Source organism: Triplophysa rosa, linkage group LG22, assembly GCF_024868665.1.
Source record: "Triplophysa rosa linkage group LG22, Trosa_1v2, whole genome shotgun sequence".
In the NCBI taxonomy this organism is placed as follows: domain Eukaryota; kingdom Metazoa; phylum Chordata; class Actinopteri; order Cypriniformes; family Nemacheilidae; genus Triplophysa; species Triplophysa rosa.
The window spans coordinates 6,765,227-6,792,838 of NC_079911.1; the positions used below are offsets into that span (position 1 = coordinate 6,765,227).

At 39.2% G+C, this 27,612-nt stretch overlaps 1 protein-coding gene across 3 annotated transcripts in view; it reads right to left on the minus strand.

Annotated features, from left to right (window-relative positions):
* Nucleotides 1-74: 74 nt before the first annotated feature.
* The window catches only part of LOC130545993 (integrin alpha-2), a 28,006-nt gene continuing 468 nt past the window's right edge, over nt 75-27,612 (minus strand). The window contains exons 1-30 of one of the 3 annotated variants that reach the window (XM_057321005.1): nt 25,077-25,392; nt 24,738-24,861; nt 24,192-24,295; nt 21,688-21,779; nt 20,612-20,726; nt 20,396-20,523; nt 20,172-20,218; nt 19,942-20,092; nt 19,326-19,479; nt 19,121-19,194; nt 18,870-19,008; nt 17,870-18,012; nt 17,357-17,500; nt 17,044-17,247; nt 16,795-16,925; nt 16,554-16,714; nt 15,370-15,518; nt 15,116-15,226; nt 14,955-15,037; nt 14,258-14,399; nt 14,077-14,163; nt 13,785-13,861; nt 13,609-13,692; nt 11,011-11,113; nt 2,809-2,919; nt 2,460-2,570; nt 1,530-1,643; nt 1,345-1,434; nt 804-920; nt 75-711 (exon numbers count right to left, since the gene is read on the minus strand). In XM_057321005.1, coding sequence (XP_057176988.1) covers nt 625-711; nt 804-920; nt 1,345-1,434; nt 1,530-1,643; nt 2,460-2,570; nt 2,809-2,919; nt 11,011-11,113; nt 13,609-13,692; nt 13,785-13,861; nt 14,077-14,163; nt 14,258-14,399; nt 14,955-15,037; nt 15,116-15,226; nt 15,370-15,518; nt 16,554-16,714; nt 16,795-16,925; nt 17,044-17,247; nt 17,357-17,500; nt 17,870-18,012; nt 18,870-19,008; nt 19,121-19,194; nt 19,326-19,479; nt 19,942-20,092; nt 20,172-20,218; nt 20,396-20,523; nt 20,612-20,726; nt 21,688-21,779; nt 24,192-24,295; nt 24,738-24,861; nt 25,077-25,215 — 3,516 coding nt within the window. In that variant the 5' untranslated portion in view covers nt 25,216-25,392 and the 3' untranslated portion in view covers nt 75-624. Of the gene's footprint in view, nt 712-803; nt 921-1,344; nt 1,435-1,529; nt 1,644-2,459; nt 2,571-2,808; nt 2,920-11,010; nt 11,114-13,608; nt 13,693-13,784; nt 13,862-14,076; nt 14,164-14,257; nt 14,400-14,954; nt 15,038-15,115; nt 15,227-15,369; nt 15,519-16,553; nt 16,715-16,794; nt 16,926-17,043; nt 17,248-17,356; nt 17,501-17,869; nt 18,013-18,869; nt 19,009-19,120; nt 19,195-19,325; nt 19,480-19,941; nt 20,093-20,171; nt 20,321-20,395; nt 20,524-20,611; nt 20,727-21,687; nt 21,780-24,191; nt 24,296-24,737; nt 24,862-25,076; nt 25,393-27,612 lie in introns of those variants that run through there. The other 2 variants (XM_057321003.1, XM_057321004.1) reach the window with 2 other exon arrangements.

The following is a 27,612-nucleotide window of genomic DNA, read 5'->3' on the forward strand; positions in this document are numbered from 1 at the left end:
AAAAAAAGAACATTCTGTCATTATTATTATCTTCTGTACGGAGCACTGAAAAGAGTTTTTATTACATAATATATTGTATATATATGTACAAAACAAATACAGTATATCAGCAGGAAATCCAAATAAAGACAGAATTTTATTTGAATGGAAATTGCTCTTGTACATCTCAAGGCATGTTAGAACGAGAATATGAATGACACAGAGATTCACAAACAAAGACTATAGCCTCTGGCAAAGGGTTCTGTGTCGTGTCTTTAATGAAACATAACTCTGCTCTGCTGCGTGCACAGACGTATTTGTACACGCTTCCATCCTGATCCGTTCAAACTAAAGCCAAAAATGCAAATGCTTAAAATGTTCAATCCTGAGATGTTTTGATATAAAATATCCTTAGAACAAAATCCCGCTGCAGGACTGGTTTGGATTTCACTCTCAAATAATTTCAAACTGAATATCAGTTAATCCTTAAAGTACTGTGTGTACCATATCGGCACATGTGTGCAATCAGTAGTTGCCTACATATAATTTATAGTAGACTAAAAATCTGCCAGTTTGTTGAAGGTGATGGAAAGTCTAATTAATTCCAGTTTATCCAGAGAGGCCATTATGTACTCTATATCCTGTTTATGCTGGATTCTCACGCAGCCCTTCTTCTTCTGCCTCTTCCTGTTCCGTTTTCTGTGGCAACTGCTTTCTCTTGAAGAAGCCAAGCTGGTGAAACATAAGTATGATACACAGTTTTTAACGATTTCTCTAAAACAATCTTTGTATAGTTTTAGTTATACAGTTTAGGATAAATATACCTTCCACAAAATCACAGTAACTAGAGCAAGAAGGATGAGCCCGCCGATGACGCTTCCTATGATAATACCGATGGGAATATCCCCACTGGCTCCTACTTTACTCACTGTAATTCTTATCTGCAATATACAATCAGAATAGATGACATGAAACCTAATGAAGACCAAGCACGCATCACAAACCTAAAACATTACAATCTCTATGTAAAACAGGCAGATGGTAGGGATAGTTCGCCCAAAAATTCTGTCGTTAATTACTCACCCTCTTGTCATTTCAAACCTGTATGACTGTCTTTCTTCCGAAGAACACAGAAGAAGATATTTTGAAGAATGTTGGTAACCGAGCAGCACTGGACCCCATTCACTTTTATTGTATGGACACAAAACCAATGCAAGTCAATGGGTGCCGTCACTGTTCGGTTACCAACATTCTTCAAAATATCTTACTTTTTTCCCGCACCAGCACAGAGACTCATGTTGGTCTAAGCTGATATTTTAAACAGGGTTGATCATATCTAAAGAACAAGAGGGTTATGAAACACACCTGTTGTTGTTTATGGGCGATGACTATGAGATCAGGTTGAGATGTTTCTATCTCAGCTTCTCCAACCAATGTAAGTGTCTGAAAATCAGCCTATTAAACAACACATTATGATAGAGAGATAAGCACATCATCTTCATAGTAACAACAGATAAAGAAAGGCTAGGTAAAGACAAAACTTTGCTTACAAAGGCAAATGTGCCATTCCAGAGCCTGGCAGTGATGTTAACAAAGTAGTTGCTCTTCATTTCCAAGTCTTTGAGACGACAAGTCATGGGCTCACACTTTGCAGCCTTACAATTCTAGAAATTAACAAGTGTAAGTTGGTTCAAGAATGCCCATATTTTTGATAAATACATACACACACACACACACACACACACACACGCACACGCACGCACGCACACACGCACGCACGCACGCACACACACACACACACACACACACACACACGTTGGGTTTCAATGGTTTTTGTACTGTATATTGTATCCCCTCAATCATGGGTTCTCAGCATTTTTTACTTTAAGGCCCCCATTGTATACAACAATATTCAAAGGCCCCCTCCCAATCACAAAAACTCAAACGTTCTACCTAATAAAATACTTTAAAGCTTGATATTAACTGGAAATGGCCAAATAATAAGACATATATTGGTTTTTCGTTTTTTTTATGTATTTCAATGCTCATTTTGTCTAAATTATTTGTCGTCTTGGGGGCTCCTTGGATGTCAACTGGCCCCCCCTGTTGAGAACCACTGCCCTAAACCCAACCATCACAGTAAACTTTCACCAATTTTATATTTTCAAATAAACATCATTTAGTTTGATTTATACACTGTTTTACTCATTTGGACCAAAAAACTATTACTATCTTTGGGGGGCATTTGGTTTCTGTAGGGTTTACCAGGATTCCGGGACCACACATTCAACACACACACACACACACACACACACACACGCACGCACGCATGCACGCACGCACGCACGCACGCACGCACACACACACACGCACACGCACACGCAATACACGCATGCACGCACGCACACGCACACACACGCACGTACGCACGCACGCACGCACGCACGCACGCACACACACACACACACACACACACTAACCAGTTCTTTTGTTCCTCTAAAGCTCTCTTTAGTAAAGCTGGCAGTGTGTGTTTTCTCACTGATCTTCAACGGGTCAACCAGACTGCTGGCGTCACACTGCACATTTCCAACCTGATCAAAAAATTCAAAGTTTAAATGGAGACTCGTTTAGATTGAGGCATGATGGGTAGTTAACATAATATGTCCATCGATATAGTCTCTGAACTATTGATAACCTTACAAGTTTTTCATGTCAAACACCCTTACATTTATGTAGCATTACTGCATTAAAACACTATTTTTATACAAAGTTCTCAATAAAACCTCTGGTAACTAGTAACCATTAAGTTTAATACAGCCTCATACTTACAGGTACGGTTTTGACTGAGGTCACATATAATAGAGGATTTCCAGTTTTGGTGCTGGTGGGTAGAGAGACAGTCAGAACAGCCTTGTTGATCGGGAAGGTTCCAGTTGAAACCTGCAGTAAGACTCTGTTTAAAGCTGCACTACGACATACGTGGAGGGACTAAAGTCATATACAGTGAGGGAAATAATTATTTGACCCCCTGCTGATTTTGTAAGTTTGCCTGCTTACAAGAAATGAAGGGTCTATAATTTTTATGGTGGGTTTATTTTAACTGATAGAGACAGAATATTTAAAAAAATCAGGGGAACAATTTTTATATAAAAGTTATAAATTGATTTGAATTTCAGTCAAATAAAAATAAGTCAAGTGAAATAAGTATTTGATCCCCTAGAAAAAATAACTTTGGACTTTGTGGATAAACCCTTGTTGGTAAGACATTTCTGATAGTTGGTCACCAGGTTTGCACATTTGTCAGGATACATGTTTAGTCCACTCCTCTGTCAATCTTTAAGGTTTCTTGGCTGTCTCTCAGCAAATTGGAGTTTTAGCCTCCTTCACAGATTTTCTATAGGACTAGGTTCTAGAGCAGTGGTCGGCAACAGGCGGCCTTTGGTCTAAATTTGTCCTTCTTTTATTATTTTTTGTCTTTTTCTTTTTTTTTATTTTTTTTTTTTTTTCCTTTTTTTGTTTTTTAATTTTTTTTTTTTTATTTTTTTTTTTTTTTATTTTTCTTTTAAATTAAATTTTTTTTTTTTTTTTGCTTTTTTTTTTTTTTTTTTTATTTTTTTTTTTTTTTTTTTTTTATTTTTTTTTTATTTTTTTTGTTGTTTTTTATATTTGTCTTTATTTATTATGTTTTATTAAATTATTATTTTTGTATTTTTTTTTTTTTTTTTTATTATGTGTTTCTTCATCATTTTTTTTTTTTTTTGTTTTTTTATTTCTTGCGGAGCAGAGAGCGCCAAATTCCGTTCCGCTCGCTCAATACGCTCAGAGTCGCTCGCTCAGCCCTCTTGGTGATTTACTTTTTTGCTGCTTGAATATTGTCCCACCATGTACACAGCATTAGCCTGAAGTCTGAATAATATCACAATGGCAACGGCATGCGCGTCAACTACAAACGCCTCGTCCATTTGGGCGGGCGACAAGAGGTTTGATACAGGCTCAGTCATTTCAGTTAAAAAAAACATTATAACATTTATATTTCTCTATCTTAAGAGATTGTGTCACTTACCGCTTTTTGTCGCTTTTCTGAAATAAAACCTGAATAAACCTCGATGACAAATGTGACATCTCCGGAGGACGCATGTATGGGATTACTTTTATGTCAATAAAAATGAACGCAAACTTTAAAAAAACGAACAAAAATATGCAATGAGAAAGAAAGAAAAAAACCACATTGATAATGAAAACAATAAACTCAATTGCAAGAATGTGACATGATTTTCAAATAAACTGCTATTTTTCTTAACAATTTTCTAAGTTTCGTTTTTGCAAATAATAGTTTTGAATTCGCTGCTAGATTTTTCATTTGCGCTTTTCGTTTACGATTCTCAAGTTTTCGTTCGCCTTTCTGGCACTGATTTATGGCCACTTTACTCTCATTGGTTAGTGAGATTTGGATTGACAGCTCCCTGACCAGGAAGTCGATACTGAAGACAGTGCAGTGGATTAGAGAGCAATCTGCTTGGGGTTTTCTGTATTGTATTGTTTTAGTGTTTGTACTTGAATTACTTTCTTATTTTGTTAGTATATTAGCAGGGTTGCCAACTTTCACGCACTTAAAAGTAGGACACGCTTCCAGGCTCTATCACGCCTTAACAACAAGCCGAGCAAATACAGGATAGCTAACGTTAGCCATATTCACAAGCAACTTTACGTGGGTTTAGAGGCCATCAAGACAGAAGTCTATAATTTATAATTACAATGATATCAGGAAAACGAGATGCCTAGTGAGTTTTGAGGAGATATACAATAAAGTGTTATGCTTCCAGTTCATATTTATAATTTTAAAATGTATATATTTTAATCGTGGTGGCATTTTATGTATTGTTTCTATCTTTAAATGTTTGTTTATATTTTAAGAAGTCTCTCTTCTGCTTTTCTTTAACCTGTTTATGTAGGTGTGTAAATACATAATGAAATTGTTGTTTGCAAGAGGCAGACTAAATTAATAAAACATTCTAAAGGCCTCTAATTGTGTCACCTTATGAATTTGTTTTGTTGTAGCGTTTAAAAAACATAAATGTCATTTGAATGTATTGGTAGTGTTTTATGAGGTGTACTTTCTGTGAATGTTAAGAAAGGGGTATAATACTGTACATTCACCTGAGTTTAAAAAGAAAGATACAGTACTTGACTTATAAGTGGACTTAATTCTCAAAAAGGAGACTGTATGCAAGAGCGACATCGTCATCCTCCTCCTCCGCTGGACACAAGTCACCCTCAGGTACATTTATGTAACCGAGATAATAAAATCGCTAAAAGTTTCTCTGTACAGTAACTATGCAGCAATGTTTTCATTTAGCACGTTAATTTCTCACAACCCAATAATCTGTAACATGTCTTTATTGGATGTTATAATGCAAGTTGTTTGTTCCTTTTTAAGAAAATAATCTTAATCGTCCATAAAATAATAACCGACAACAAATATAAAATACAAAATGAACGCGCTTAGTAAAGACAGAATTGCTACTGTACAGAAATAAAACTTTTGGTGATTTTCTTTATTATCTGAATTACATAAATTTACCTGAGGCTGAGGAGGACAATGATGAGGAAGACGCTTGTTATTTCTTGCGGAGCAGAGAGCGCCAAATTCCGTTCCGCTCGCTCAATACGCTCAGAGTCGCTCGCTCAGCCCTCTTGGTGATTTACTTTTTTGCTGCTTGAATATTGTCCCACCATGTACACAGCATTAGCCTGAAGTCTGAATAATATCACAATGGCAACGGCATGCGCGTCAACTACAAACGCCTCGTCCATTTGGGCGGGCGACAAGAGGTTTGATACAGGCTCAGTCATTTCAGTTAAAAAAAACATTATAACATTTATATTTCTCTATCTTAAGAGATTGTGTCACTTACCGCTTTTTGTCGCTTTTCTGAAATAAAACCTGAATAAACCTCGATGACAAATGTGACATCTCCGGAGGACGCATGTATGGGATTACTTTTATGTCAATAAAAATGAACGCAAACTTTAAAAAAACGAACAAAAATATGCAATGAGAAAGAAAGAAAAAAACCACATTGATAATGAAAACAATAAACTCAATTGCAAGAATGTGACATGATTTTCAAATAAACTGCTATTTTTCTTAACAATTTTCTAAGTTTCGTTTTTGCAAATAATAGTTTTGAATTCGCTGCTAGATTTTTCATTTGCGCTTTTCGTTTACGATTCTCAAGTTTTCGTTCGCCTTTCTGGCACTGATTTATGGCCACTTTACTCTCATTGGTTAGTGAGATTTGGATTGACAGCTCCCTGACCAGGAAGTCGATACTGAAGACAGTGCAGTGGATTAGAGAGCAATCTGCTTGGGGTTTTCTGTATTGTATTGTTTTAGTGTTTGTACTTGAATTACTTTCTTATTTTGTTAGTATATTAGCAGGGTTGCCAACTTTCACGCACTTAAAAGTAGGACACGCTTCCAGGCTCTATCACGCCTTAACAACAAGCCGAGCAAATACAGGATAGCTAACGTTAGCCATATTCACAAGCAACTTTACGTGGGTTTAGAGGCCATCAAGACAGAAGTCTATAATTTATAATTACAATGATATCAGGAAAACGAGATGCCTAGTGAGTTTTGAGGAGATATACAATAAAGTGTTATGCTTCCAGTTCATATTTATAATTTTAAAATGTATATATTTTAATCGTGGTGGCATTTTATGTATTGTTTCTATCTTTAAATGTTTGTTTATATTTTAAGAAGTCTCTCTTCTGCTTTTCTTTAACCTGTTTATGTAGGTGTGTAAATACATAATGAAATTGTTGTTTGCAAGAGGCAGACTAAATTAATAAAACATTCTAAAGGCCTCTAATTGTGTCACCTTATGAATTTGTTTTGTTGTAGCGTTTAAAAAACATAAATGTCATTTGAATGTATTGGTAGTGTTTTATGAGGTGTACTTTCTGTGAATGTTAAGAAAGGGGTATAATACTGTACATTCACCTGAGTTTAAAAAGAAAGATACAGTACTTGACTTATAAGTGGACTTAATTCTCAAAAAGGAGACTGTATGCAAGAGCGACATCGTCATCCTCCTCCTCCGCTGGACACAAGTCACCCTCAGGTACATTTATGTAACCGAGATAATAAAATCGCTAAAAGTTTCTCTGTACAGTAACTATGCAGCAATGTTTTCATTTAGCACGTTAATTTCTCACAACCCAATAATCTGTAACATGTCTTTATTGGATGTTATAATGCAAGTTGTTTGTTCCTTTTTAAGAAAATAATCTTAATCGTCCATAAAATAATAACCGACAACAAATATAAAATACAAAATGAACGCGCTTAGTAAAGACAGAATTGCTACTGTACAGAAATAAAACTTTTGGTGATTTTCTTTATTATCTGAATTACATAAATTTACCTGAGGCTGAGGAGGACAATGATGAGGAAGACGCTTGAATCCACACCGCGCATGACTTACCAACTTCAAATACCAATTACTAATATACTAACTAAATAAGAAAGTAGTTTTAAATACAAACAATAAAGATAACAGCATGCAGATCGTTCTCTAAGATTCGTTGCACTGTACTGTCTTCAGTGTCGACTTCCTTGTCAGGGAGCTATCAATCAAAAACTCACTAGCCAATCAGCGTAAAGGGGCCATAAATCCCGCCTACACGTGAGATTTGTGCCAGAAAGGCGAACGAAAACTTGAGAAGCGTAAATGAAAACTCGGAAAGCGCAAATGAAAAATCTAGCAGCGAATTCAAAACTATTATTTGCAAAAACAAAACTTAGAAAATTGTTAAGAAAAATAGTTTATTTGAAAATCATGTCACATTCTTGCAATTGAGTTTATTGTTTTCATTATCAAAGTGTTTTTTTTTCTTTCTCCTTGTATATTTTTGTTCGTTTTTTTAAGTTTGCGTTCATTTTTATTGACACAAATGTAATCCCATACGCATGCAGCCTTCGAAGACGCAACTACTTTGTCCAAGTTTCTAAAAGCACATACTAAAATGCTGTAACGATTAAGGTTTGACGTTTTAAGACCGCATTTCCCCTTGTTTTGGTCTATTTTTCTTTAGAGCCTGTTTCTTTTATTAACCCCAGTAATAATAAAGGTGTCCATAGTGCATTTCATCTTTTGTGCGTTTATTTTGAATGTTGCACTATGGCAGCTATGTTCACGGAAATAAAGTAACGAAAATCAAATTTACTTTATCAATTATTATACAGTTATTTTAGGCACTCTTTAAATAAAAAATGACAAAAAATATTGGCTGTAATGTCACAGAATGTATGAAAACATGAAACATAACTGCTCTTTTTCAGCCTACTACTTAGACTGAGACATTTATTCAAGACGTTTGTTATAAACTGAAAACAATTAGGCTTACTAGACACATTTTATGTCAGAGCGGGATCTGAGCGGGATTTGGTTTACAGGTGAGCGTGAGCGTAATGTGAGCGGAGTGTTTTCTTTGGTCTGTGAGCGACTGAGCGAAGCGCACATTCACTGAGCGAAATATTGAGCTCACATGCTGTGCTCAGCACCCACACGTGAACAATAACAAATTCAATTCAGCTTCCCTTTTTTTTTNTTTCATTATCAAAGTGTTTTTTTTTCTTTCTCCTTGTATATTTTTGTTCGTTTTTTTAAGTTTGCGTTCATTTTTATTGACACAAATGTAATCCCATACGCATGCAGCCTTCGAAGACGCAACTACTTTGTCCAAGTTTCTAAAAGCACATACTAAAATGCTGTAACGATTAAGGTTTGACGTTTTAAGACCGCATTTCCCCTTGTTTTGGTCTATTTTTCTTTAGAGCCTGTTTCTTTTATTAACCCCAGTAATAATAAAGGTGTCCATAGTGCATTTCATCTTTTGTGCGTTTATTTTGAATGTTGCACTATGGCAGCTATGTTCACGGAAATAAAGTAACGAAAATCAAATTTACTTTATCAATTATTATACAGTTATTTTAGGCACTCTTTAAATAAAAAATGACAAAAAATATTGGCTGTAATGTCACAGAATGTATGAAAACATGAAACATAACTGCTCTTTTTCAGCCTACTACTTAGACTGAGACATTTATTCAAGACGTTTGTTATAAACTGAAAACAATTAGGCTTACTAGACACATTTTATGTCAGAGCGGGATCTGAGCGGGATTTGGTTTACAGGTGAGCGTGAGCGTAATGTGAGCGGAGTGTTTTCTTTGGTCTGTGAGCGACTGAGCGAAGCGCACATTCACTGAGCGAAATATTGAGCTCACATGCTGTGCTCAGCACCCACACGTGAACAATAACAAATTCAATTCAGCTTCCCTTTTTTTTTGAAGGTGCCATGCTTCGTCTCGTAGTGCCGTCTAATATTATATTCTTTGCAAACATCAACAACTTCTTTGCATATAAGATACACCGGCTTTGCATTCACAAAACTACGAATGCATAGTTGTCTTTCCATTCCTCTTTGTATGTCTTATTTTCGCTGTCAACTTTCATCTTTAGACTCTTTGATAGTGCCATTTTCTCTCACCATCTAGCTAGCTTAAATGTTAACTCTGCACACGACGTAATGGCGTACCCCCAGCAGGGGGAAAAAATGCAGTTTAGTACGTAAGTAGTGTGTAAAAAATAGGCTACGTTAAATAATGATATAACTATTTTGTAATTATATATAATAACTATATATTTAAAAGTAGGCTATTGTAGTTGCATTTTTCATCAATTAATTCCTTAAATTATCCTTTGACTATGTCCTTGCCCGCCATCTAGCGGGCTAAAAATTAGTTTTTTTGTCCCGATGCCAAATTACTTGCCGACCCCTGGTCTTGAGACTGGCTAGGACATTTAATGTGCTTCTCCTTAAGTCACTCTTTGGTTGTCTTGGCAATATGTTTTGGGTCTTTGTCATGTTAAATGCTCATCCACGACCCATCTTCAGTGATCTAGTTAAGGGGAGGAGGTTCTCGTCCAAGATTTTATGATACATGGGCCTGTCCCTCAGCCCCTCAACTCGGTGAAGTCATCCTGTACCCGTAGCAGAGATAAAAAGCCCTAAAGCATAATGTTTCCAACACTGTTCTTCTCTGTAGGGATGGTGTTCTTGGGGTCATAGTCAGCATTTCTCTCCCTCCAAACACAGGAGTCCATTTTGGTCTCACAGCAGTGCCAGCACTTTCGCCAAAGCCTTTTCTGAATCATTTTGATGTTCATTGTCAAACTTCAGACGAGCCAGGCGCGCCTTCTTGGGCAGGAGGACCTTGCGGGTGCTTCAGGATTTCAATCTATTGTGGCATAGCGTGTTACCAATGGTTTGCTTGCTAACTGTGGTCCCAATTGTCTTGAAATCATTAACAAGCTTCTTCCGTGTAGTTCTGGGCTGATCTTTAACATTTCTCATGATCATCTTTACTCCATTGGGGAAATCTTGCAGGGAGCTCCAGACCAAGGGCATTTGATAGTTATTTTGTATTTCTTCTATTTCCAAATAATTGCACCAACAGTTGTCTCCTTCTCACCAAGCTTCTGTCTGTAGCCTATTCAAGGTTTGTGCAGGTCTACAATCTTGTCCCTGACATCCTTTAAAACCTGTTTGGTCTGGACAATGGTGGTGGAGAGGTTGAATGGAAGATACAGATTCTGTTGGCAGGCATCTTTTATATACATAACAAGCTGATTTAGGAGTACTTTCTTAAAGTGACAGGACTAATCTGTGGTCCATATAGGCACATAACCAATCTGTGGAGCCAGAATTCTTGCTAGTTGGTAGGGGATCAAATACTTATTTCACTGACTGAACCTTTATATAAAAAAATTTCCCCTGATTTTTTTTAATATTCTGTGTCTATCAGTTAAAATAAACCCACCATAAAAATTATAGACCCTTCATTTCTTTGTAAGCAGGCAAACTTACAAAATCAGCAGGGGATCAAATAATTATTTCCCTCACTGTAAGTGTTATATATAAGTTAAATATACAGTATATAGTTTAGAGTTTACTCACTTGTAATAATATGTCAAATTGTGGGCCGATGTCATCAAAATCAGAGACTGTATTTTTGACTTGATCTTCTGCGCCAACCACACAAAAATCCAAGTTCATGTCTCTGTTAAAATAAAAAGAGAACAAAGAGAATAACAACATTACTACATTTTTGGCCAAACTCTAATAATATGTTGCTGGAGGGTTGCTACAGGGTTGGTAAATTGTTCTGAGTGGATTTGTTGTGTTGCAGCAGCTCATTTTCAATGCATGTAGGTATGTCAATATTCAGGCTTGCATAATTGTTTTTTTGTTTGTTTTATTTGTAGTAAAACCCACAGTAACCACAAATTTACTATGGTGTTACCAGGAAAAACATAGTTTTACCTTGATATGTCTAGCAAAACTATAGTAATACAAATAGTTGTCAATCTGCCAGAAAACATGGTTACTACACTGTGATAAAACCATTATGACCAATAATAATTGATTTTCCCCTTCAGTCGGTCTCTCGACGTTGTGTTGAGAGACAGACTGGGGTTTGATCTTGAGAACCTATCATCTCCGAGAGGAATTTAAAACGCCAATGGGCTTGGCGAATGGCACACGCACGCCAGTCCCCGCCCGTGCATAAGGGTATAAAAAGGAGGTGGCAGCAGCCATTCACTCATCATTTGTTCTTCGGAACCTGCATGATGGTACATGTCAAGCGATTCTTCTCTCCGAGAATTCTCCTTCCAGACTGCTAGATTTACGACGCGAAGCAGCGGATTTCTCCCTCTCTGTAGCGGACTTCCCCTGGGCCTCTCGGCAGCGAGCCGCAGATATTTCTAAAAGAGCAAATTTCCTCTCACAGTCTGCGCTGTCTTCGGGCATGTCTCGCAGCTGTGTTCTTGGGTATGACAGACTCATCCCCAAGTCTGACAGGCACTACACCTGTATTGCATGTTGGGGTTCCAGCATGCAGTGGCAGGGCTCGTCGATTAAGGTGTTGTGGTCATGGTTGGCTACGTTCTCTGGAATGTAGCCTCAACCCTGTCTGCTTCCCGAGCGAGTTCGACTGCCGCTTCGGCGAGGTCGACTGCTTCGGCTAGCGGCGGGGGTGATTGGGGATTCAGCAGCTCTGTCTGTTTTGGGGGACAGCACCAAGAGAGGGCTGTCTCCAAAAAGAGATTGGCACACTGGATCGTGGATGCCATTACTTTGGCATACCGGTCCCAAGATCGCCCGTGTCCGCTTGCAGTGAGAGCCCACTCCACCCTGGGTATGGCCTCCTCGTGGGCACTGGCGCAGGGCACCTCTCTGGCAGACATATGTAGTGCTGCGGGTTGGGCTACGCCCAGTACCTTCGCGAGGTTTAACAACCTCCGCGTGGAACCAGTGTCAGCCCATGTCTTACACGCCACCGGCGTGTGAGGCCGGCAACTGGGTTGGGCGTACGCCTACGAAAGCACCTTCTCCCCCTCCCTGGGCGAGTCTAGCACGCTATTCTAACCTCCCTACTTCCCCCCCTTAGGGCGAAGTACAGGCATTCCATCCATCACTAAGCATTGGAAATTGTGGTAACAGACGAAGGGCGAAGCGGTCTGTTGGAACCAAGTCCAGTACTGGTAGAGTCACCCCTGCTCAGGTGGACCCCTATACTCAGACTGTTGCCCCATACGTAGTGACTCCCCTGCAGGGTCGTCCCATATGTTGATTTCCTCACTTTTGGTTCCCCTGTCGGCGAACCTGTGACCTCCCCTCCGTTGGGTTACCCCACCTGGGTTGTGTCCCCCCTACTCGGGCTGGCGCATTTTTTCGCATGTAGTTCACCCCACAGGTGAGACCATGTTGGTGTCTCCACATGTAACCTCCCCTTGGGGCAGGATGTGGCCTCACGCTCTTCGATAAGGATAGCAGTGTTTCCCCAGTGTTCCTCATGGTGCCGGGCGGCGTCTCACTAATAGAGATGAAAGCCACCGTCCGTGCGGCCGTCGGTACGAGCCTCTCAGTAGGCTACTAAGTACTGATCCCACTGGAAGATTACGTCTCGCAGTAGAGCTCACTTGTGACTCGCTAGTCCAGTCAGTGTCGCTCCGCTGGAGGTCGTGATAAGGCTCAGCGCTGTGGCGTGTAAAGATAGGTCCCCAATCTGTCTCTCAACACAACGTCGACTGAAGGGGAACATCTCGGTTATGACTGTAACCTCCATTCCCTGATGGAGGGAATGAGACGTTGTGTCTTCATGCCACAACGCTTCGCCGACCCGCTGCAGCAACCGGAGATGTCTCTCAGGTTCCTCAGCCCAAATAGATGAGTGAATGGCCGCCGCCACCTCCCTTTTATACCCGTATGCACGGGGCGGGGACTGGTGTGCGTGTGCCATTCGCCAAGCCCATTGGTGTTTTAAATTCCTCTTGGAGATGATAGGTTCTCAAGATCAACCCCAGTCTGTCTCTCAACACAACATCTCGTTCCCTCCATCAGGGAACGGAGGTTACATTCGTAACCGAGACGTTTTTCTATATGTTTAACTTGCATTAAGTATAACAGGACAGGAAATAGGCCTATATAACAACACAATCTGCATCATTGGCAGAATTACTGATTTTTAGAGATACAGATTTGACCTCTGACCTGGTGAGTAGGATTTCAGAGTCATATTGGATTGGGGTGATGACAGAGACCTTGTTATCTGATGTCATTTCCTCCTCACTGTCACTGTAGAGTATTATTCATGATTATTCATAAAACACATACGTAACATCACAAAATTAAAAGCAGTAATGTGTTAAAGCAACAGTATTCTGTACCTGTGTGCTTCAAAATTCACAACAGCATTTTTCTGTAGTTGATTCAGGTTAAAGTCAAAGCTGATCTTAAATGATACCTGAGAAACAAACACACACACGCACATACATTACAAGATTTATTTACTCTCTAAAATGTTTACTATACCTATCTTAAACCTAGCTGTTGTCATATATTATTATGTAGCTGTTATAATATATTTAAAGGCAAAACATTTTTAAGATATTTGTGAAGACGCACGCACGCACGCACGCACGCACGCACGCACACACGCACACACACACACACACTTACTGTTTGCCCTGTTGTCAGGGTTGGATAACCAACTTGGCAGTCAAGTGAATTTGCTTTTGACGTGCATTTCACTTCTGTGTTGTCATTCTAGAGATACAAGCATGATTCACAAATAAGATTTACGTCTGTATATAAATGGTGATTTAAACTGATAACATATATGTGAAAATGATGCACATACAGGTGGTGTGAAAGAGGCATAGAACAGGTTACTGGAAAAGTCTGCAGATAATCTTGTATTGTAAGCATTTTCTTTTTTGTTTAATACAGTCACAGTGAAAGAGAGTCTTCTTCTCTGCTGGCTCACTAGCAGTGAGGATGAACTGCAAAATACAAAAACAGGTCTTTAAACTTCTAAAAATAACAACACACAAGACTGGGCAGAGTCTAAATTTCAGGATAACATATTGCATCTATGTTAAGCGCGGGTGCACAGGGACCAGACGGTGCGCCAGGTATCTCCAGGGCAGTCGCACCCGGAGGAGTGGGGCCGGGCTGGGTGAACCCCGGTCGGACACGACCGGGGAGCCGGGTCGCCTGGATGAAGAGCTCCAGGGCAGTCGTGCCGGAGCTCCGAGGCCGGGCTGGGCGCATGTCCCAGGTAGTAATAGGGTATTTCTCTTTTGTTTTTTGATCTCAACTCTTAAAGGGATGGTCCAAAATATATGTCATCATTTAGTAGTTAAAGTATTTTTTCAATAAAATCTTTAAAGTCTGTTACAAGAAATATAGCACAACAGCTTTAAGGACTTAGACATCCTGTAAAACAACTTTTGTCTGACTATTTAGGATTTTCATAGCTAGATTTGATTAAGTTATCAATTTGAACTGTTTGAAGAAGACAACCTGTGTGCCTTTAAATGATATTTTAAAGTCACCTTGGAACGTCATCAGCTTTCACAGTCAGCTTCAGGTCACTAGTACATTTGTCATCAGAGCCACAATCTGTTACAAAAAGGATCTAAGCAAAGAGAACATTTTAGCAAAGTGTACATACTTAAAATGAAATATAATTTAACTAAATTTGGTAAAATCTTACAAAAAATTCCCACGCTTTAGGGTGGAATGCATCCAGGACAGGGCCGGTATCTGGATTCTGTGGACTGATGTCTACCCGCAATGCAATTGCACTGACAAAATCAGGAGTGTCCTGTGGACATATTAAATTTAAAAGACAGATATTATAAATAATTTATTGATAATAATGTATGTATTATAATAGAGCATATTATAAATGTGTATTCTAAACAGCTATAAATATAGACAGATATCTTATAAATGCACAATACTAACCTGCACATTGACGTTATGATCGATACACGTTTCTGTTTTAGAAACACTAACGGTGTTCTGGGTAACACGCTCTGAGTTATCAAACTGAGCTCTTGAGACAGCTCTAGATGATTGCAGGTCAGCATCCAGAGTCAGATTGTACTTGATATCTGTTTCGACCAAGAAAGAAAATATGCAAGTTTAGGAGTTATCTCATGACTTGTTGGACTATTTGAGTGAGTTTATAGTCACTATGAAATAAAACAATGACCAATCTTATTTTTATGGCATACGGCAAATCATTTATCCGTGGTTTTATTTTTTTTTAATGAATGGCCCTCATATTCTATAGACGGCTTTACCGGCAAGAACATAAATGTTACAGTGCATGCACCTTTTTTGGCCCAAACTTAAATTCCGGTTCACTCTTAAAAATAAAGGTGCTTCATGATGCCATAGAAGAACCTTTTTTTGTCAAAATGGTTCCATTAAGAAACTGAAACATCCGAAGAACTTTACCGTTTCACAAAAGGTTCTTTATGGCGAAAAAAGGTTCTTCAGATTATAAAAAGGCAAGAAAGAGATGTTTCTTTAAAGAACCTTTGACTGAATGCTTCTTTGTGGAGCCAGAAATGGTTCTTCTATGGCATCGCTGTGAAGAACCTTTTAAGCACCTTTATTTTTAAGAGTGTAGACCTCTGCAAAGAACAGAGTCCCTGTAGATTATTTCTGATAACAAGCAAAAAAATAACTAGTCATTTACATTAACTAGCAAGTTAAAAGTATGTCTAGCTACAGTAGTATTATTTTGTGTCACCAGAACAAGAACTAAGGTGTGGACTGGACCAAGAGTTTTCCCGGTGGGACGCTCATGTAGCAGCCTCCGGAACACGATTGCAAACATACCGGGGGAACCAGAACACAATCGCAAACGGGGGATACCCCCCTGAACGCGATCGTAAACAGACCAGACACAGGGGGAACAGGAAAGCAGTCGCAAACAGGGGTGTGTGGTGAGAACAATTTGCAGTGGAAAACCCAAGCCACGCCCACTATTTTTCTCCTTTGATTTTCCGTTTCGCTCGGAAATACATCAGAATGGAGTATGTGTCCTTCATCCATATTGAACACATATTAATCCTTTAATGTTTGAGTTGAGAATTTGGAAATTGATCACTACGTAAAGATATAGGAGGCTTACTTACTTACTGGACCTGCTTCTGTGGGTTTGAACGTTGCCGTGAAACAGACCTTAGCAATCAAACAAGAAACCCTCTTTCCACCAAACAGACAGGGTTTGCTCAGAATGCTGATCTTCTCAAGGTTGAAGGAGACCGTTGTCGTGACAGACGCCACTGCCTTTGACCTGAGATCAGAAATACAGTCAACATTGCAATTCCAAACCATTCATTTACGAGATCTTTAAATACACACAGAGACCCTTACCAGAGCTGCACTGCCATCCCATATCCTCCCACTGAAATATCAGGGATTGTGTCACCGTTCATATCTCCACGGCTATGTAATGAACGTCCAAAGAGCCTAAGATTTTGGTCTAGTTTGGATCCAAGTATTTTCTGAAGAACATTAACACAACTGGTTAAAATGTAAATTCAGTTTTAGTATTCAGTATTCCATCTCTGCTGAAACTGACCCACATGTCATGCAACGTCATTCATCAACAGTGCATTCTACCTGTGAGCTTTGCTTTCTGATGTTTTTTTGATCTCCATAGTAAATGTAAATGGCTCCGTGGCCGTTGTCTTCCAGAGGAGCTCCGACCACCACATCACCGAAGCCGTCCAGTTTCAGATCTGGGACAGAAGTGATGGCCATTCCAAACCGAGCTTTCTGCAATGGGGAGGAACCCTCTAAAGTGCCCTGGCTGCTTAAGGTGCCCTGAGGATAAAAATAGAATTGTAGAAATTTCATTTGATTCAAGATATGTTTCATGTTGAAATTGCTATTGAGTTATTGATGTATGGACAGTATATCTACTGTATATCACCTTAGTAATAGAGAAGATGTTAACTCTCCCTGTTTCAAACTTCTCTTCACTCATGTACATTGGAGCTCCAACCAGCAGCACATCAGTCACACCATCAGCATCCACATCAACAGGACAGAGAACACTGCCGAAATAAGACCCGATCTACAAACCACACGCATGTCAAATACATATTACCCTACAACACCGTCTAATAAAATCTGTATAGTAAAACCAATATTTCAAAGTTTAAAACACCATGACATCAAACACTTTTATGGATGTGTCAATTAGCTTTGGTGTATTTTATATGCCAGTTTACTCCTAAAAGTTGACAAATATATAATTGTACAAATTTTAAATTTCCAAGAAAACAGAACAAATATTGATGACTCATCCTGCACTTAGTCGTATCAACATTTTTGTCCAATAAAAGGCTACCTAGATGAGACTCCTCCCCCAAATACCACCAACTTATACTGAGGTCGACATTAAGTGATTTCAGGAAATAAGTAAACAGAAAACCGAGCGTACCTGATATCCTTTCTGTGAATCTACGACAACCGGCTGTTTCTTGTCAATGGTGTAAACTACAACTTGTCCTCTATGAACGGCACGAGGAGCACCAGCCACATAAAACTCAGAAGATCCGTCTGTTAGAGTGCTGACAGAGTAACCTGAACAGACAGCCGAGGAAATTAATCAAAATGAAATGACCAAGAAGCACATGTTGCTGTTTTAAGAGTGTTGGCAAGGTGTGTTGTTCCCATTGCTCAACTGGTCAAACAAGGTGTTAACAGAACCAAGGTCGTGGATTTTATTTCCAGGTTACAGACTAGGGGTGTCACAACATACACTATTTTGTCAAGAACCGTGATATTAAAAACCATGACTATCGATATCGTGTTAATTTTACATATACAGTACATCGTAAATGTCGTAAATAATTCAGCGCCTGTTTGAAACCGTAAGAGCCACAATAGTTACAAACTCTCTCTCTCTCTCTAATCCATGTAATCAATTTTTTTGTGTAATTTGTTGACCAAAAGAAAAATCACAAAATAAACACATTTATGCATTTGACAGACGCTTTTATCCAAAGCGACTTACTTTGGATTATCCTATACATTTTGTTTCTAAGTATGTGCAAACCCCTGAGATCGAACCCACTACCTTGGCGTTGTAAGCTCCATGCTCTTACCACTGAGCTACATGAAAGCTATTTAATATTAAATAGACTGATAGCATTATTTGTTCATTTAAATAGATACCGCGATAATAGCGCTATACAAGTAATTTGGCATCAATAATTGTGAAGTAAGAAGCCTATATCGTGACAGCCCTAGTACACACATACTATAGATAAATGTACATCTGAATGAACTGTAAATTGCTTTAGATAAAAGTTTTTAAATCTGCAAGTATAATGACACATTTATAGTCCACCATATATCCTGCTATGATGCTTTCGTGGACGAAAACGTTAAAGACTATTAACTCTATTTTATAGATAAGACTGGCCTATTTTCCTCACCGAGCAATGAACTGTGGTTTCTATCCTTCAGAACGTCCTCAAAAGCCTTTTTAGGGAAAATGTGTGATTTCTGAGCAATCTGATGGACAACAGTTCCGCTCCAACCATATGCTCCAACGGCACCCAACATGATCACGTTCTGTAGGATATGGTCAAGCATTTCATTTGTTTTGAATTATGTGTTACTAGGATTTTTTCGATGTTGAATCAACAGATTCAGAGACACTATACACAATATCAGTCATGGGCACCTTCTTATTGGTCTGGTGTGCACTGAATCCAACTTGGGACATTTCCATCTGGAAATCTTCTCCTTGGCTGGTGCCTCAAATAAAAAAGAAGATAGGAAAGTATATTATATAACCATATTCGAAACAATCTCTTTTTCAAAGCAATGTAAGAACCACGATATACTGTATATCCCATTGCATTCTGGGATACAAGATGAATGTTTACCTTCAATGTTAAATATTCTGTCCCCAAGAGTTCCTACGATATTGATAAGCGCTTGCTCCGATGACACATTGAACATATGGTTTTCTGTAGGGGCGCTAGCGATCAATTCAATCTCCTTGACGAATTTCTGAATATCGGCACTTGCTTTGAGAATCTGCATGAATTCATAGATGAGAATATTATGGCAAATTATAAACTGTGTTTACTTGCTGTGCACTCATAAAAATAAAGGTGCTTAAAAGGTTCTTCACAGCGATGCCGTAGAAGAACCATTTTTGGTTCCACAAAGAACCATTCAGTCAAAGGTTCTTTAAAGAACCATCTCTTACTTACTTTTTTATAATCTGAAGAACTTTTTTTCGCCATAAAGAACCTTTTGTGAAACGAAAAGGTTCTTCAGATGTTAAAGGTTCTTTATGGAACCAAAAGGTTCGTCGAAGAACCTTTTGAAGCACCTTTTTTTAAGAGTGTGGTTAGTAGAACGCTTTATATTATTTTTATGAAGAAAATTATTTGAATACGCCTTTTAAAAAGACTGATGCATTTACATCAGTAATAATACTAAAACTGAGTATTTGAATTCAAAAGAATATAGTTTGTGTTCACTCATACTCACAGCAATGCCAAAGCGAATGATGCCATCCTTTTTACACCTGTCAATGACTTCTTGACCTCTTACACCATCGAAAGATTCTCCATCTGTAACTACTACCATCACCTTAGAGGCATCTGGACGGCCACCATTTTCTGGGCGAAAAGCCTCTCTTCTGAAAACACAAATATTAAATATTAGCTAAAATACAATTAAAATCAGGCTGCTTTTAGACATCGAAGGCAATAGTGTACCTGACATTGTCAATTGCGGCGAAAGTGTTTGTTTCTTGCCCGGTTTTCTGTTTGATATCGGATGCAATAGAAATAACTTTGTTTTTGTTTTGGTCAGAGCTAAATTTGTAGTATGGGGTCACATTTTCGGAATACTGCATAATGCTGACCTATAAACGACATACAAATGAAATCAGGTCATGAAAGACAACTATTTCAAAACAGGTCAGGATTACAGAACTCACACGAGTTTGATCTGGTCCGATATTAAGGTTCTCCAAAAGTTTTATGAGAAAATTTCTGACTTCAGTCCAAGGGTAAATACTGTTTGATCCGTCCAAAACAATGGCAACATCCATTGGCCCACCACACGCTGAAAGAGAAATTAATTCAAAGTATTATGAAAAGTATTTTGTAAGCTTCTCAAAATTATAAAAGAGCTGTTTAAAGTGTGGTTTTACTCTGAATGGCTGGTGAGAAGGCCGGCTGAGGAGAAAACTGTGAGTTCACTTCAGCACAGATTCCTGGGTAAAAGTATTGACTGCCACATCTCTGAGCCCACAGAGGACCACATGTCTGAAAAACACATGACACGATACTTAATCTACTCATTTGTTGACAGTATTTTTGTAAAACTGTCACATAACACACGTTTTAAATGGACAGTTCACCCAAAAATGAAAAGAAGATATTTTGAAGAATGTTGGTAACCAAACAACTTTGACTCCCATTGACATCCATTGTATGGACACTAGGGATGTAACCATATCAAAATCTCACTGTATGATAATACCTCGGTATAACGTCCATGGTACGATGTTTATTGCAATATTTAAAATGACAAATGATGACTTGGAAACGTGCCGTAAACATCCTCTTTTCTTTATCCTCTACTCATAACTGTTGCTTAGAGGTTTGTGTTATGGTATGAGATGGGTCAAATGACCTAAAAATCCCTTTTATAAAATAAAACAAATGCCCCAGATTGACCTTGCCAAAGGTAGCATCTATTATTTTTTCTAACATTCTCTATGTTAGGCCCGGAAGACCCATCGTTTCATATAGTCATGTGACCACGATAATATTGAGACAATTTTGCTATTGCGGTAATATTGCTACATCCCTAATGGACACTATACCACTGAGACATTTCACAAAAAAAATCATCTTTTGTGTTCCACAGAAGAAAGTGTCATAGGTGTTGAATGACATGAGGGTGAATAAATGGTGTTCAAAATATCTGAATTTACTCACTTGTTTCTACATCAAGTAGACTGTATTAGAGAAACAATGTAGGAAATTGCACATTGCTACTAGTTTGCAAGACTGCATAGGTCTAAAAATACCATCATTCATCATGTTTAGAAGCTTTCTGACTCGAGACATCATCTGCTCCTTCCTGCCCCGTGACGTTATCAAATGTTGAACATGCACTTGCGGTCTTTTTCACACCTACTTCCACAATTTGGCCTGTAGAAAAATGGCATGCAAAGTATACTTTCGGTAAGCGCAAAGACTGCTACAGTTTCCGTCCTACCATAAATGCGTTTCCTTTAGTTATTGGGGTGAAGGTCAGGCCCAGACTCATGTTGATGTTTATACTCTGCACACCATCTATGCTGAAAGAGTCTGCAAAGAGACAAAGACTGTCAACAGATGAGCAAAAATCCAACCACTTTAAAATAGAATAGTCAGTTTCATGGTGCTTTGATTTTGTCGATTGGTGTGATACATTATGGAGGACTAAACCTGCAAAAATTATAAATAAATAAATAAATGTATAAATAAATAAATATATAAACGAATAAATGTAATAATATGAAAATAAATAAAGGAATGAATGGTTTGATAAAACAAAATAATTCGTTTTAGCTATTATTGATCTTAGCTTTAACTTTTCTTTTCATTTTTTAAATTGATTTATTATTTTTTGTGTCCATTTTTAATTATTTTTAATTATTATTATTTTTTATTTTTAGATTATTTTATTTATCATTTCCTTTTATTTTTACATTTATTTATTTATACGTTTATTTATTTTTATATTTATTTATTATCGCATGTATTTATTTCCACTTTTATTTATTTATTCTTGTATTTATTCTTACTTTTCTGTGTCTTGTATGATAATTAGATGGGTTGGTCTTGCCTACTATTGGTTCAGCGTAGATTGAAGCGTTTGATCGATTACTCTTGACTTGTTTTGGACTAACGTCACGTCACTCACTGATCGTTTGCTTCGTGTATAACGTTAAGTAACTATGGCGTGCGCACAATTAGCTAGAGAGTTACAGCATTTAGCCAATGAAGTCGATAACCATGCATCAAATGACTATGTGTCATTCAGATTAGATGCATTTATTGAGGATTTATTACAGATTGACGGCGAGATAAATGACAAAGTTCTTCAAAATCTGTGCGAGTCAGGGGGTGCTAAGGTGGTGACCAAGTTCCGGTTACAGGTCCTCTGCCAAAGAGGTGCATGAACGACCTCAGCAGATTCGTCGATTCTGAAAGCACAAGACGACTTGATATTAAGATGTCTAATAAACACAGACTTTCTTGTTACATGATTTTGACATTCTTGTTAAGATTGCAAATTATTGGTATGATCGCCCGTAACGGCTGAAGCGAGGTGAAAAAATAAATAAAGCGATTTGACACGGGATTCGTACCCATACAATAAAGCGAGGCAGCGTGTCACTACGGTAACAATTACACTAAGCTATTTCGCAATGCTAGCTGCTGCGGATCTTTGCAATAATATCAAGATGTCACACAACAATATGCAGCTGGATGAATCAAGGGAATATGCCCGTCTTAACTTGTGACCTCTGTGTTATTTATCTCTTATGGAATGTAGTTTACGAGTACCGTTTAGTAACCACGTCTTTTTAGAAGGAATGGTTTCCATTTGATGGCCCCTGTAGTGAAAGAACGATGCTCATTACTACCGTGTTAACTTGTGACTTAAGTTCACTATGTCTCAATTCATTTACATTATGTTACATCATGTTACATTAAATCTTTACGCTTTTTCTAACCGAAAGGCTGCTTATAACTATCACTTTGACAAAGCGTTAGCTTGCGACTTCGGTTTACAAGCTCATCTGTGTAGTTAAACCTTATTACATTTTGTGCTTTATGATTTTCACCAGTTGAACTGTAACGCCACCATAGCACCCTCTGACTCGCACAGACTTTGAATGTGCTGCAAAGAGGCTAACAACCGAGGGAGAACTTTGTCATTTATCTCGCCGTCAATCTGTAATAAATCATCAATAAGTGCATCTAATCTGAATGACACATAGTCATTTGATGCATGGTTATCGACTTCATTGGCTAAATGCTGTAACTCTCTAGCTAATTGTGCGCCCGCCATAGTTACTTAACGTTATACACGAAGCAAACGATCAGTGAGTGACGTGACGTTAGTCCAAAACAAGTCAAGAGTAATCGATCAAACGCTTCAATCTACGCTGAACCAATAGTAGGCAAGACCAACCCATCTAATTATCATACAAGACACAGAAAAGTAAGAATAAATTCAAGAATAAATAAATAAAAGTGGAAATAAATACATGCGATAATAAATAAATATAAAAATAAATAAACGTATAAATAAATAAATGTAAAAATAAAAGGAAATGATAAATAAAATAATCTAAAAATAAATAATAATAATAATTAAATATAATTAAAAAATGGACACAAAAAATAATACATCAATTTAAAAAATGAAAAGAAAAGTTAAAGCTAAGATCAATAATAGCTAAAACGAATTATTTTGTTTTATCAAACCATTCATTCCTTTATTTATTTTCATATTATTACATTTATTCGTTTATATATTTATTTATTTATACATTTATTTATTTATTTATAATTTTTGCAGGTTTAGTCCTCCATAATACATTGTACACATTACTAAATTCATGAACCACAATATTTACATGAAACTTGAGGCTCCTAATGAATGCAACGCTATTTAACAGTATTTTTTCATAAGTAAGTTTTTATATGAAATAAAAAGAGATTTACTTTGAATGGTTAGTTTGTCACAGCGAGCACTATTGATCTCACACTTGTAGATGTCTCCTTTTCTGTTGTGAGGGTATCCACTCCAGGGAGAACCCACCAGCAGCCTGAAGGGCAATAAATACAAAGAAATAACAAAAACATTAGACGCGTAACTACAGCACATAAGTTGCTTTTTTGTGTACAGTACTTAAAGATGTCAAAAGCAGCTGTTCCATTGAAAGAGGGTTTATGCTGCATTTGTTCCTGGTATAACAGGCAGGATTTAGTCATTGAGATTTGTTGAGACAGTTTATGTTTCATTTGACCTCTTATGTGATCACGAACTTTGTCTCGATTCTCGAATACGTTAGTCTGACACTCAGAAATACAGTATTCTGCATTGTCACAATCAGGCAAATTTTATTTCTAATGACAGTTTTGTTTCTGATAACTTAATTTATTACATTTTAAACACAGCGTTATGATGGTGTACCAGCCATAGCCACAGTGTTAAAACCAGTGGACCTGTTTGAAAGCAACATTTCTGGTGTGAATGCATACCATTACCATTTTCCTTGACTGTTGCTGAACTGTTGTACATTGTATCCAAACTCTTCATCTGCAGGACCTGAGAAGATTGTAGCACCTGCAGTCCCCACATTAAAACTCTGAGTTTGAGCGATGCAGACACCTATGGTTTAAGTATACATTTTTTAGGCTAGTTTTACACGCACACACACTCAAACAGTATCATACGGTGTTGTGTCATTTTGTTACACTTTATTTTGATAAGCCATGTTAGGGTTAGTGGAATAAGTAGTTCAAAAGTAACTTAGTCAGTAAACTTTTTTTTCATAGTAAAGTGTTAGAGTAAGTGTTAGAGTCTCTACAGAGACTATTACCTACCGTAGGGAGGAATTAGTGGAGACACCAACATGGTCTCACCATCAGGGGAGAACTCGTGGGAAAATGTGCGGACTGAAGGAGTTAACCACAAGGTGGGAGTCCACCTAGGGAGGTCATGGGTTGCCGAGGTGGGAACCATTCATGAGGATACATCAGACGGAACGGCCCACTGGGGGGGGGTTACCACGTCTGGAGCACTAGGTCCGGTTAGAGCTATGTGGTAAATAACTGAACTGTTCCCCGGCCTAAGGGGGCAGGGCTGCTCTAGCGATGGCATCCGTAGCGACAGCATCCACGATCCAGTGCGCCAGTCTCTGTTTGGAGACAGCCCTCCCCTTCTGCTGACCTCCAAAACAGACAAAGAGCTGCTTAGAGCTTCTGAAGCTCTGCGTGCCGTCCAAGTAGAGGCGCAGTGCGCGTACTGGACACAACACGGACGGGGTTGGGTCTTCCTCCCTAGTGGGGAGCGCCTGCAAGTTCACCACCTGGTCTCTAGGGGGAGTGGTGGGAACTTTGGGCATGTAGCCGGGCCGGGATCTCAGGATAACGTGAGAAACATTGGGCCCGAGTACTAGGCAATCTGTGGACACGGAGGGTGCTTGTAGGTCCCCTACCCTCTTGGAGTGTGAGCGCCATCAGGAGAGCTGTCTTTATCGAGAGGTGAGAAATAGCGGCATCTCCGAGGGGCTCAAAGGGGGGGGGGGCTCTTGAGGCCCGCCACCAAGGTCGCAAGAGGGTACGGAGCGCGGACGAGGCGGTAGCCTTCTCGCGCCCCTTAGGAACCTAATGACCAGGTCGTGCTGTCCCAGAGGCTTCCCAGCAACTGGGTCGTGATGAGTGGCAGTGGCGGCTACATACACTTCCAGTGTGGGGAAAGGACAGCACGTTCCTGATCGAGCAACTCCGCGGGTCTTCTCTTCGAGAAGAGCACCAGGACTAGAAGAGGCGCCACTTATGGGCGTATAGCCGCCTAGTGGCCGGGGCCCTAGCCTGAGTGATGGTCTCAACTACCACAGGGGGTAGGCCACTCAGGATCTCCTCATCCCGTCCAGACATGGAAGTTCCAGGCCTGGGATGCCGTAACGTGCCCTTCCCCTGGGTCAGGGGGAACGGCCAGGGGGGAGTTGTTGTCAAGAGCTTTAGCTCCATGAACCAAGTCCGGTTGGGCCAATAGGGCACAACTAGAACAACTTGATGTTCCTCTTCCCTGACCATGCACAAGACCTGTGCAATGAGGCTCACTGGGGGGAAGGCATACTTCTGCTTGCCCCGTGGCCAGATGTGCGCTAGGGCATCCATGCCGAGGGGTCCCAACCAAACCCGAGGCACCATGTATCCAGCCGCGAGCGCCGGGAGAGGCAGTGCGGGCACTGCAACCCAACGCTCACAGCGGCCCGGGGAAAGCATGGCTGACATTTCGACATCCGCTTCTTCCTGGGCTCGACCCCCGAGGGAGGTAGCTCCGAGGAATCATCAGAGTCGGATGGCAGTATGTCACCCCCCGATGCTGCAAGGGACATCTCATCATCATCACGCACTGTGTCCGAATACGTGGTTGAGGAACAAGATGGTGGGACCGTCTCCTGGGGAACGGTCTGTGAGCCAGTGGCTGGCGGATTAACGCTCACAGTAATCCTCATATCACCCGTGAACGCAACGTCTGAATCGTCAACCGCCCGCAGTGCGGGCAGGACGTATCCACAACGTCTGCCCCAGCGTGCTGGAAGCAGACATCGTGTCCGTCCCCCTCCTCGATGAGTGTGTTGCACCCACGAGAACAGCGGGACATGCCACGCTGGAGAAATTTGCTCTTTTAGTGAAAACACTTCTGGCACTGCCGAGACGCCCAGGGGAAGTCATTGCAGGAAGGGACAGTCCGCTGCACCATGTCGTAAGATTCCAGCAGTAATTCGGCGTAGAGTTTGAAGTCTCGACGTCGATCAAGTGTGAAGGCTCCGAAGAACAAAAGGTGAATGAATGCAGCACGCCTTCTCCCTTTTATACCCGGATATCCGAGGGCGGAGTCCGGCATGCAAATTTCATTCACCAATTTCATTGGCCTTTTCTAAAATAGTCAGAAGCGATAGGTTCTCAAGAGCGAACCCCATCTGTTGGCTCGACACAACGTCGAGAGACCAACAGAAAGGGAACTGTTATTGTACAGAATTTTCTTTTTAATTTTTTACTTAATTTTTTTACAGTTAAGGTGACATGATTTATTTTATAAATATATCCAGTGAACTATTGAAATACAGTGTTACCGATTATTTACATTTAATCAACACAGAATATAAAAAAGCAATGATTACTATAAAGGCGAACACCCAACCCTTTTTAGACTTTACCCTCAACACACCCTCACAACAAACTCTTTTCAAACTCAAAGACTTTTAGTCATAGACAGATTTATATTGAAATGTAAGAGATATATGGACGTCTAAATTGTGCCAACAGTTTCATTATGAAACCATACAGCGTAAAAAAACATAAAAAATGATAATATTCTGGCAGCTAAGTGCCAGAAAAAAAACTACTT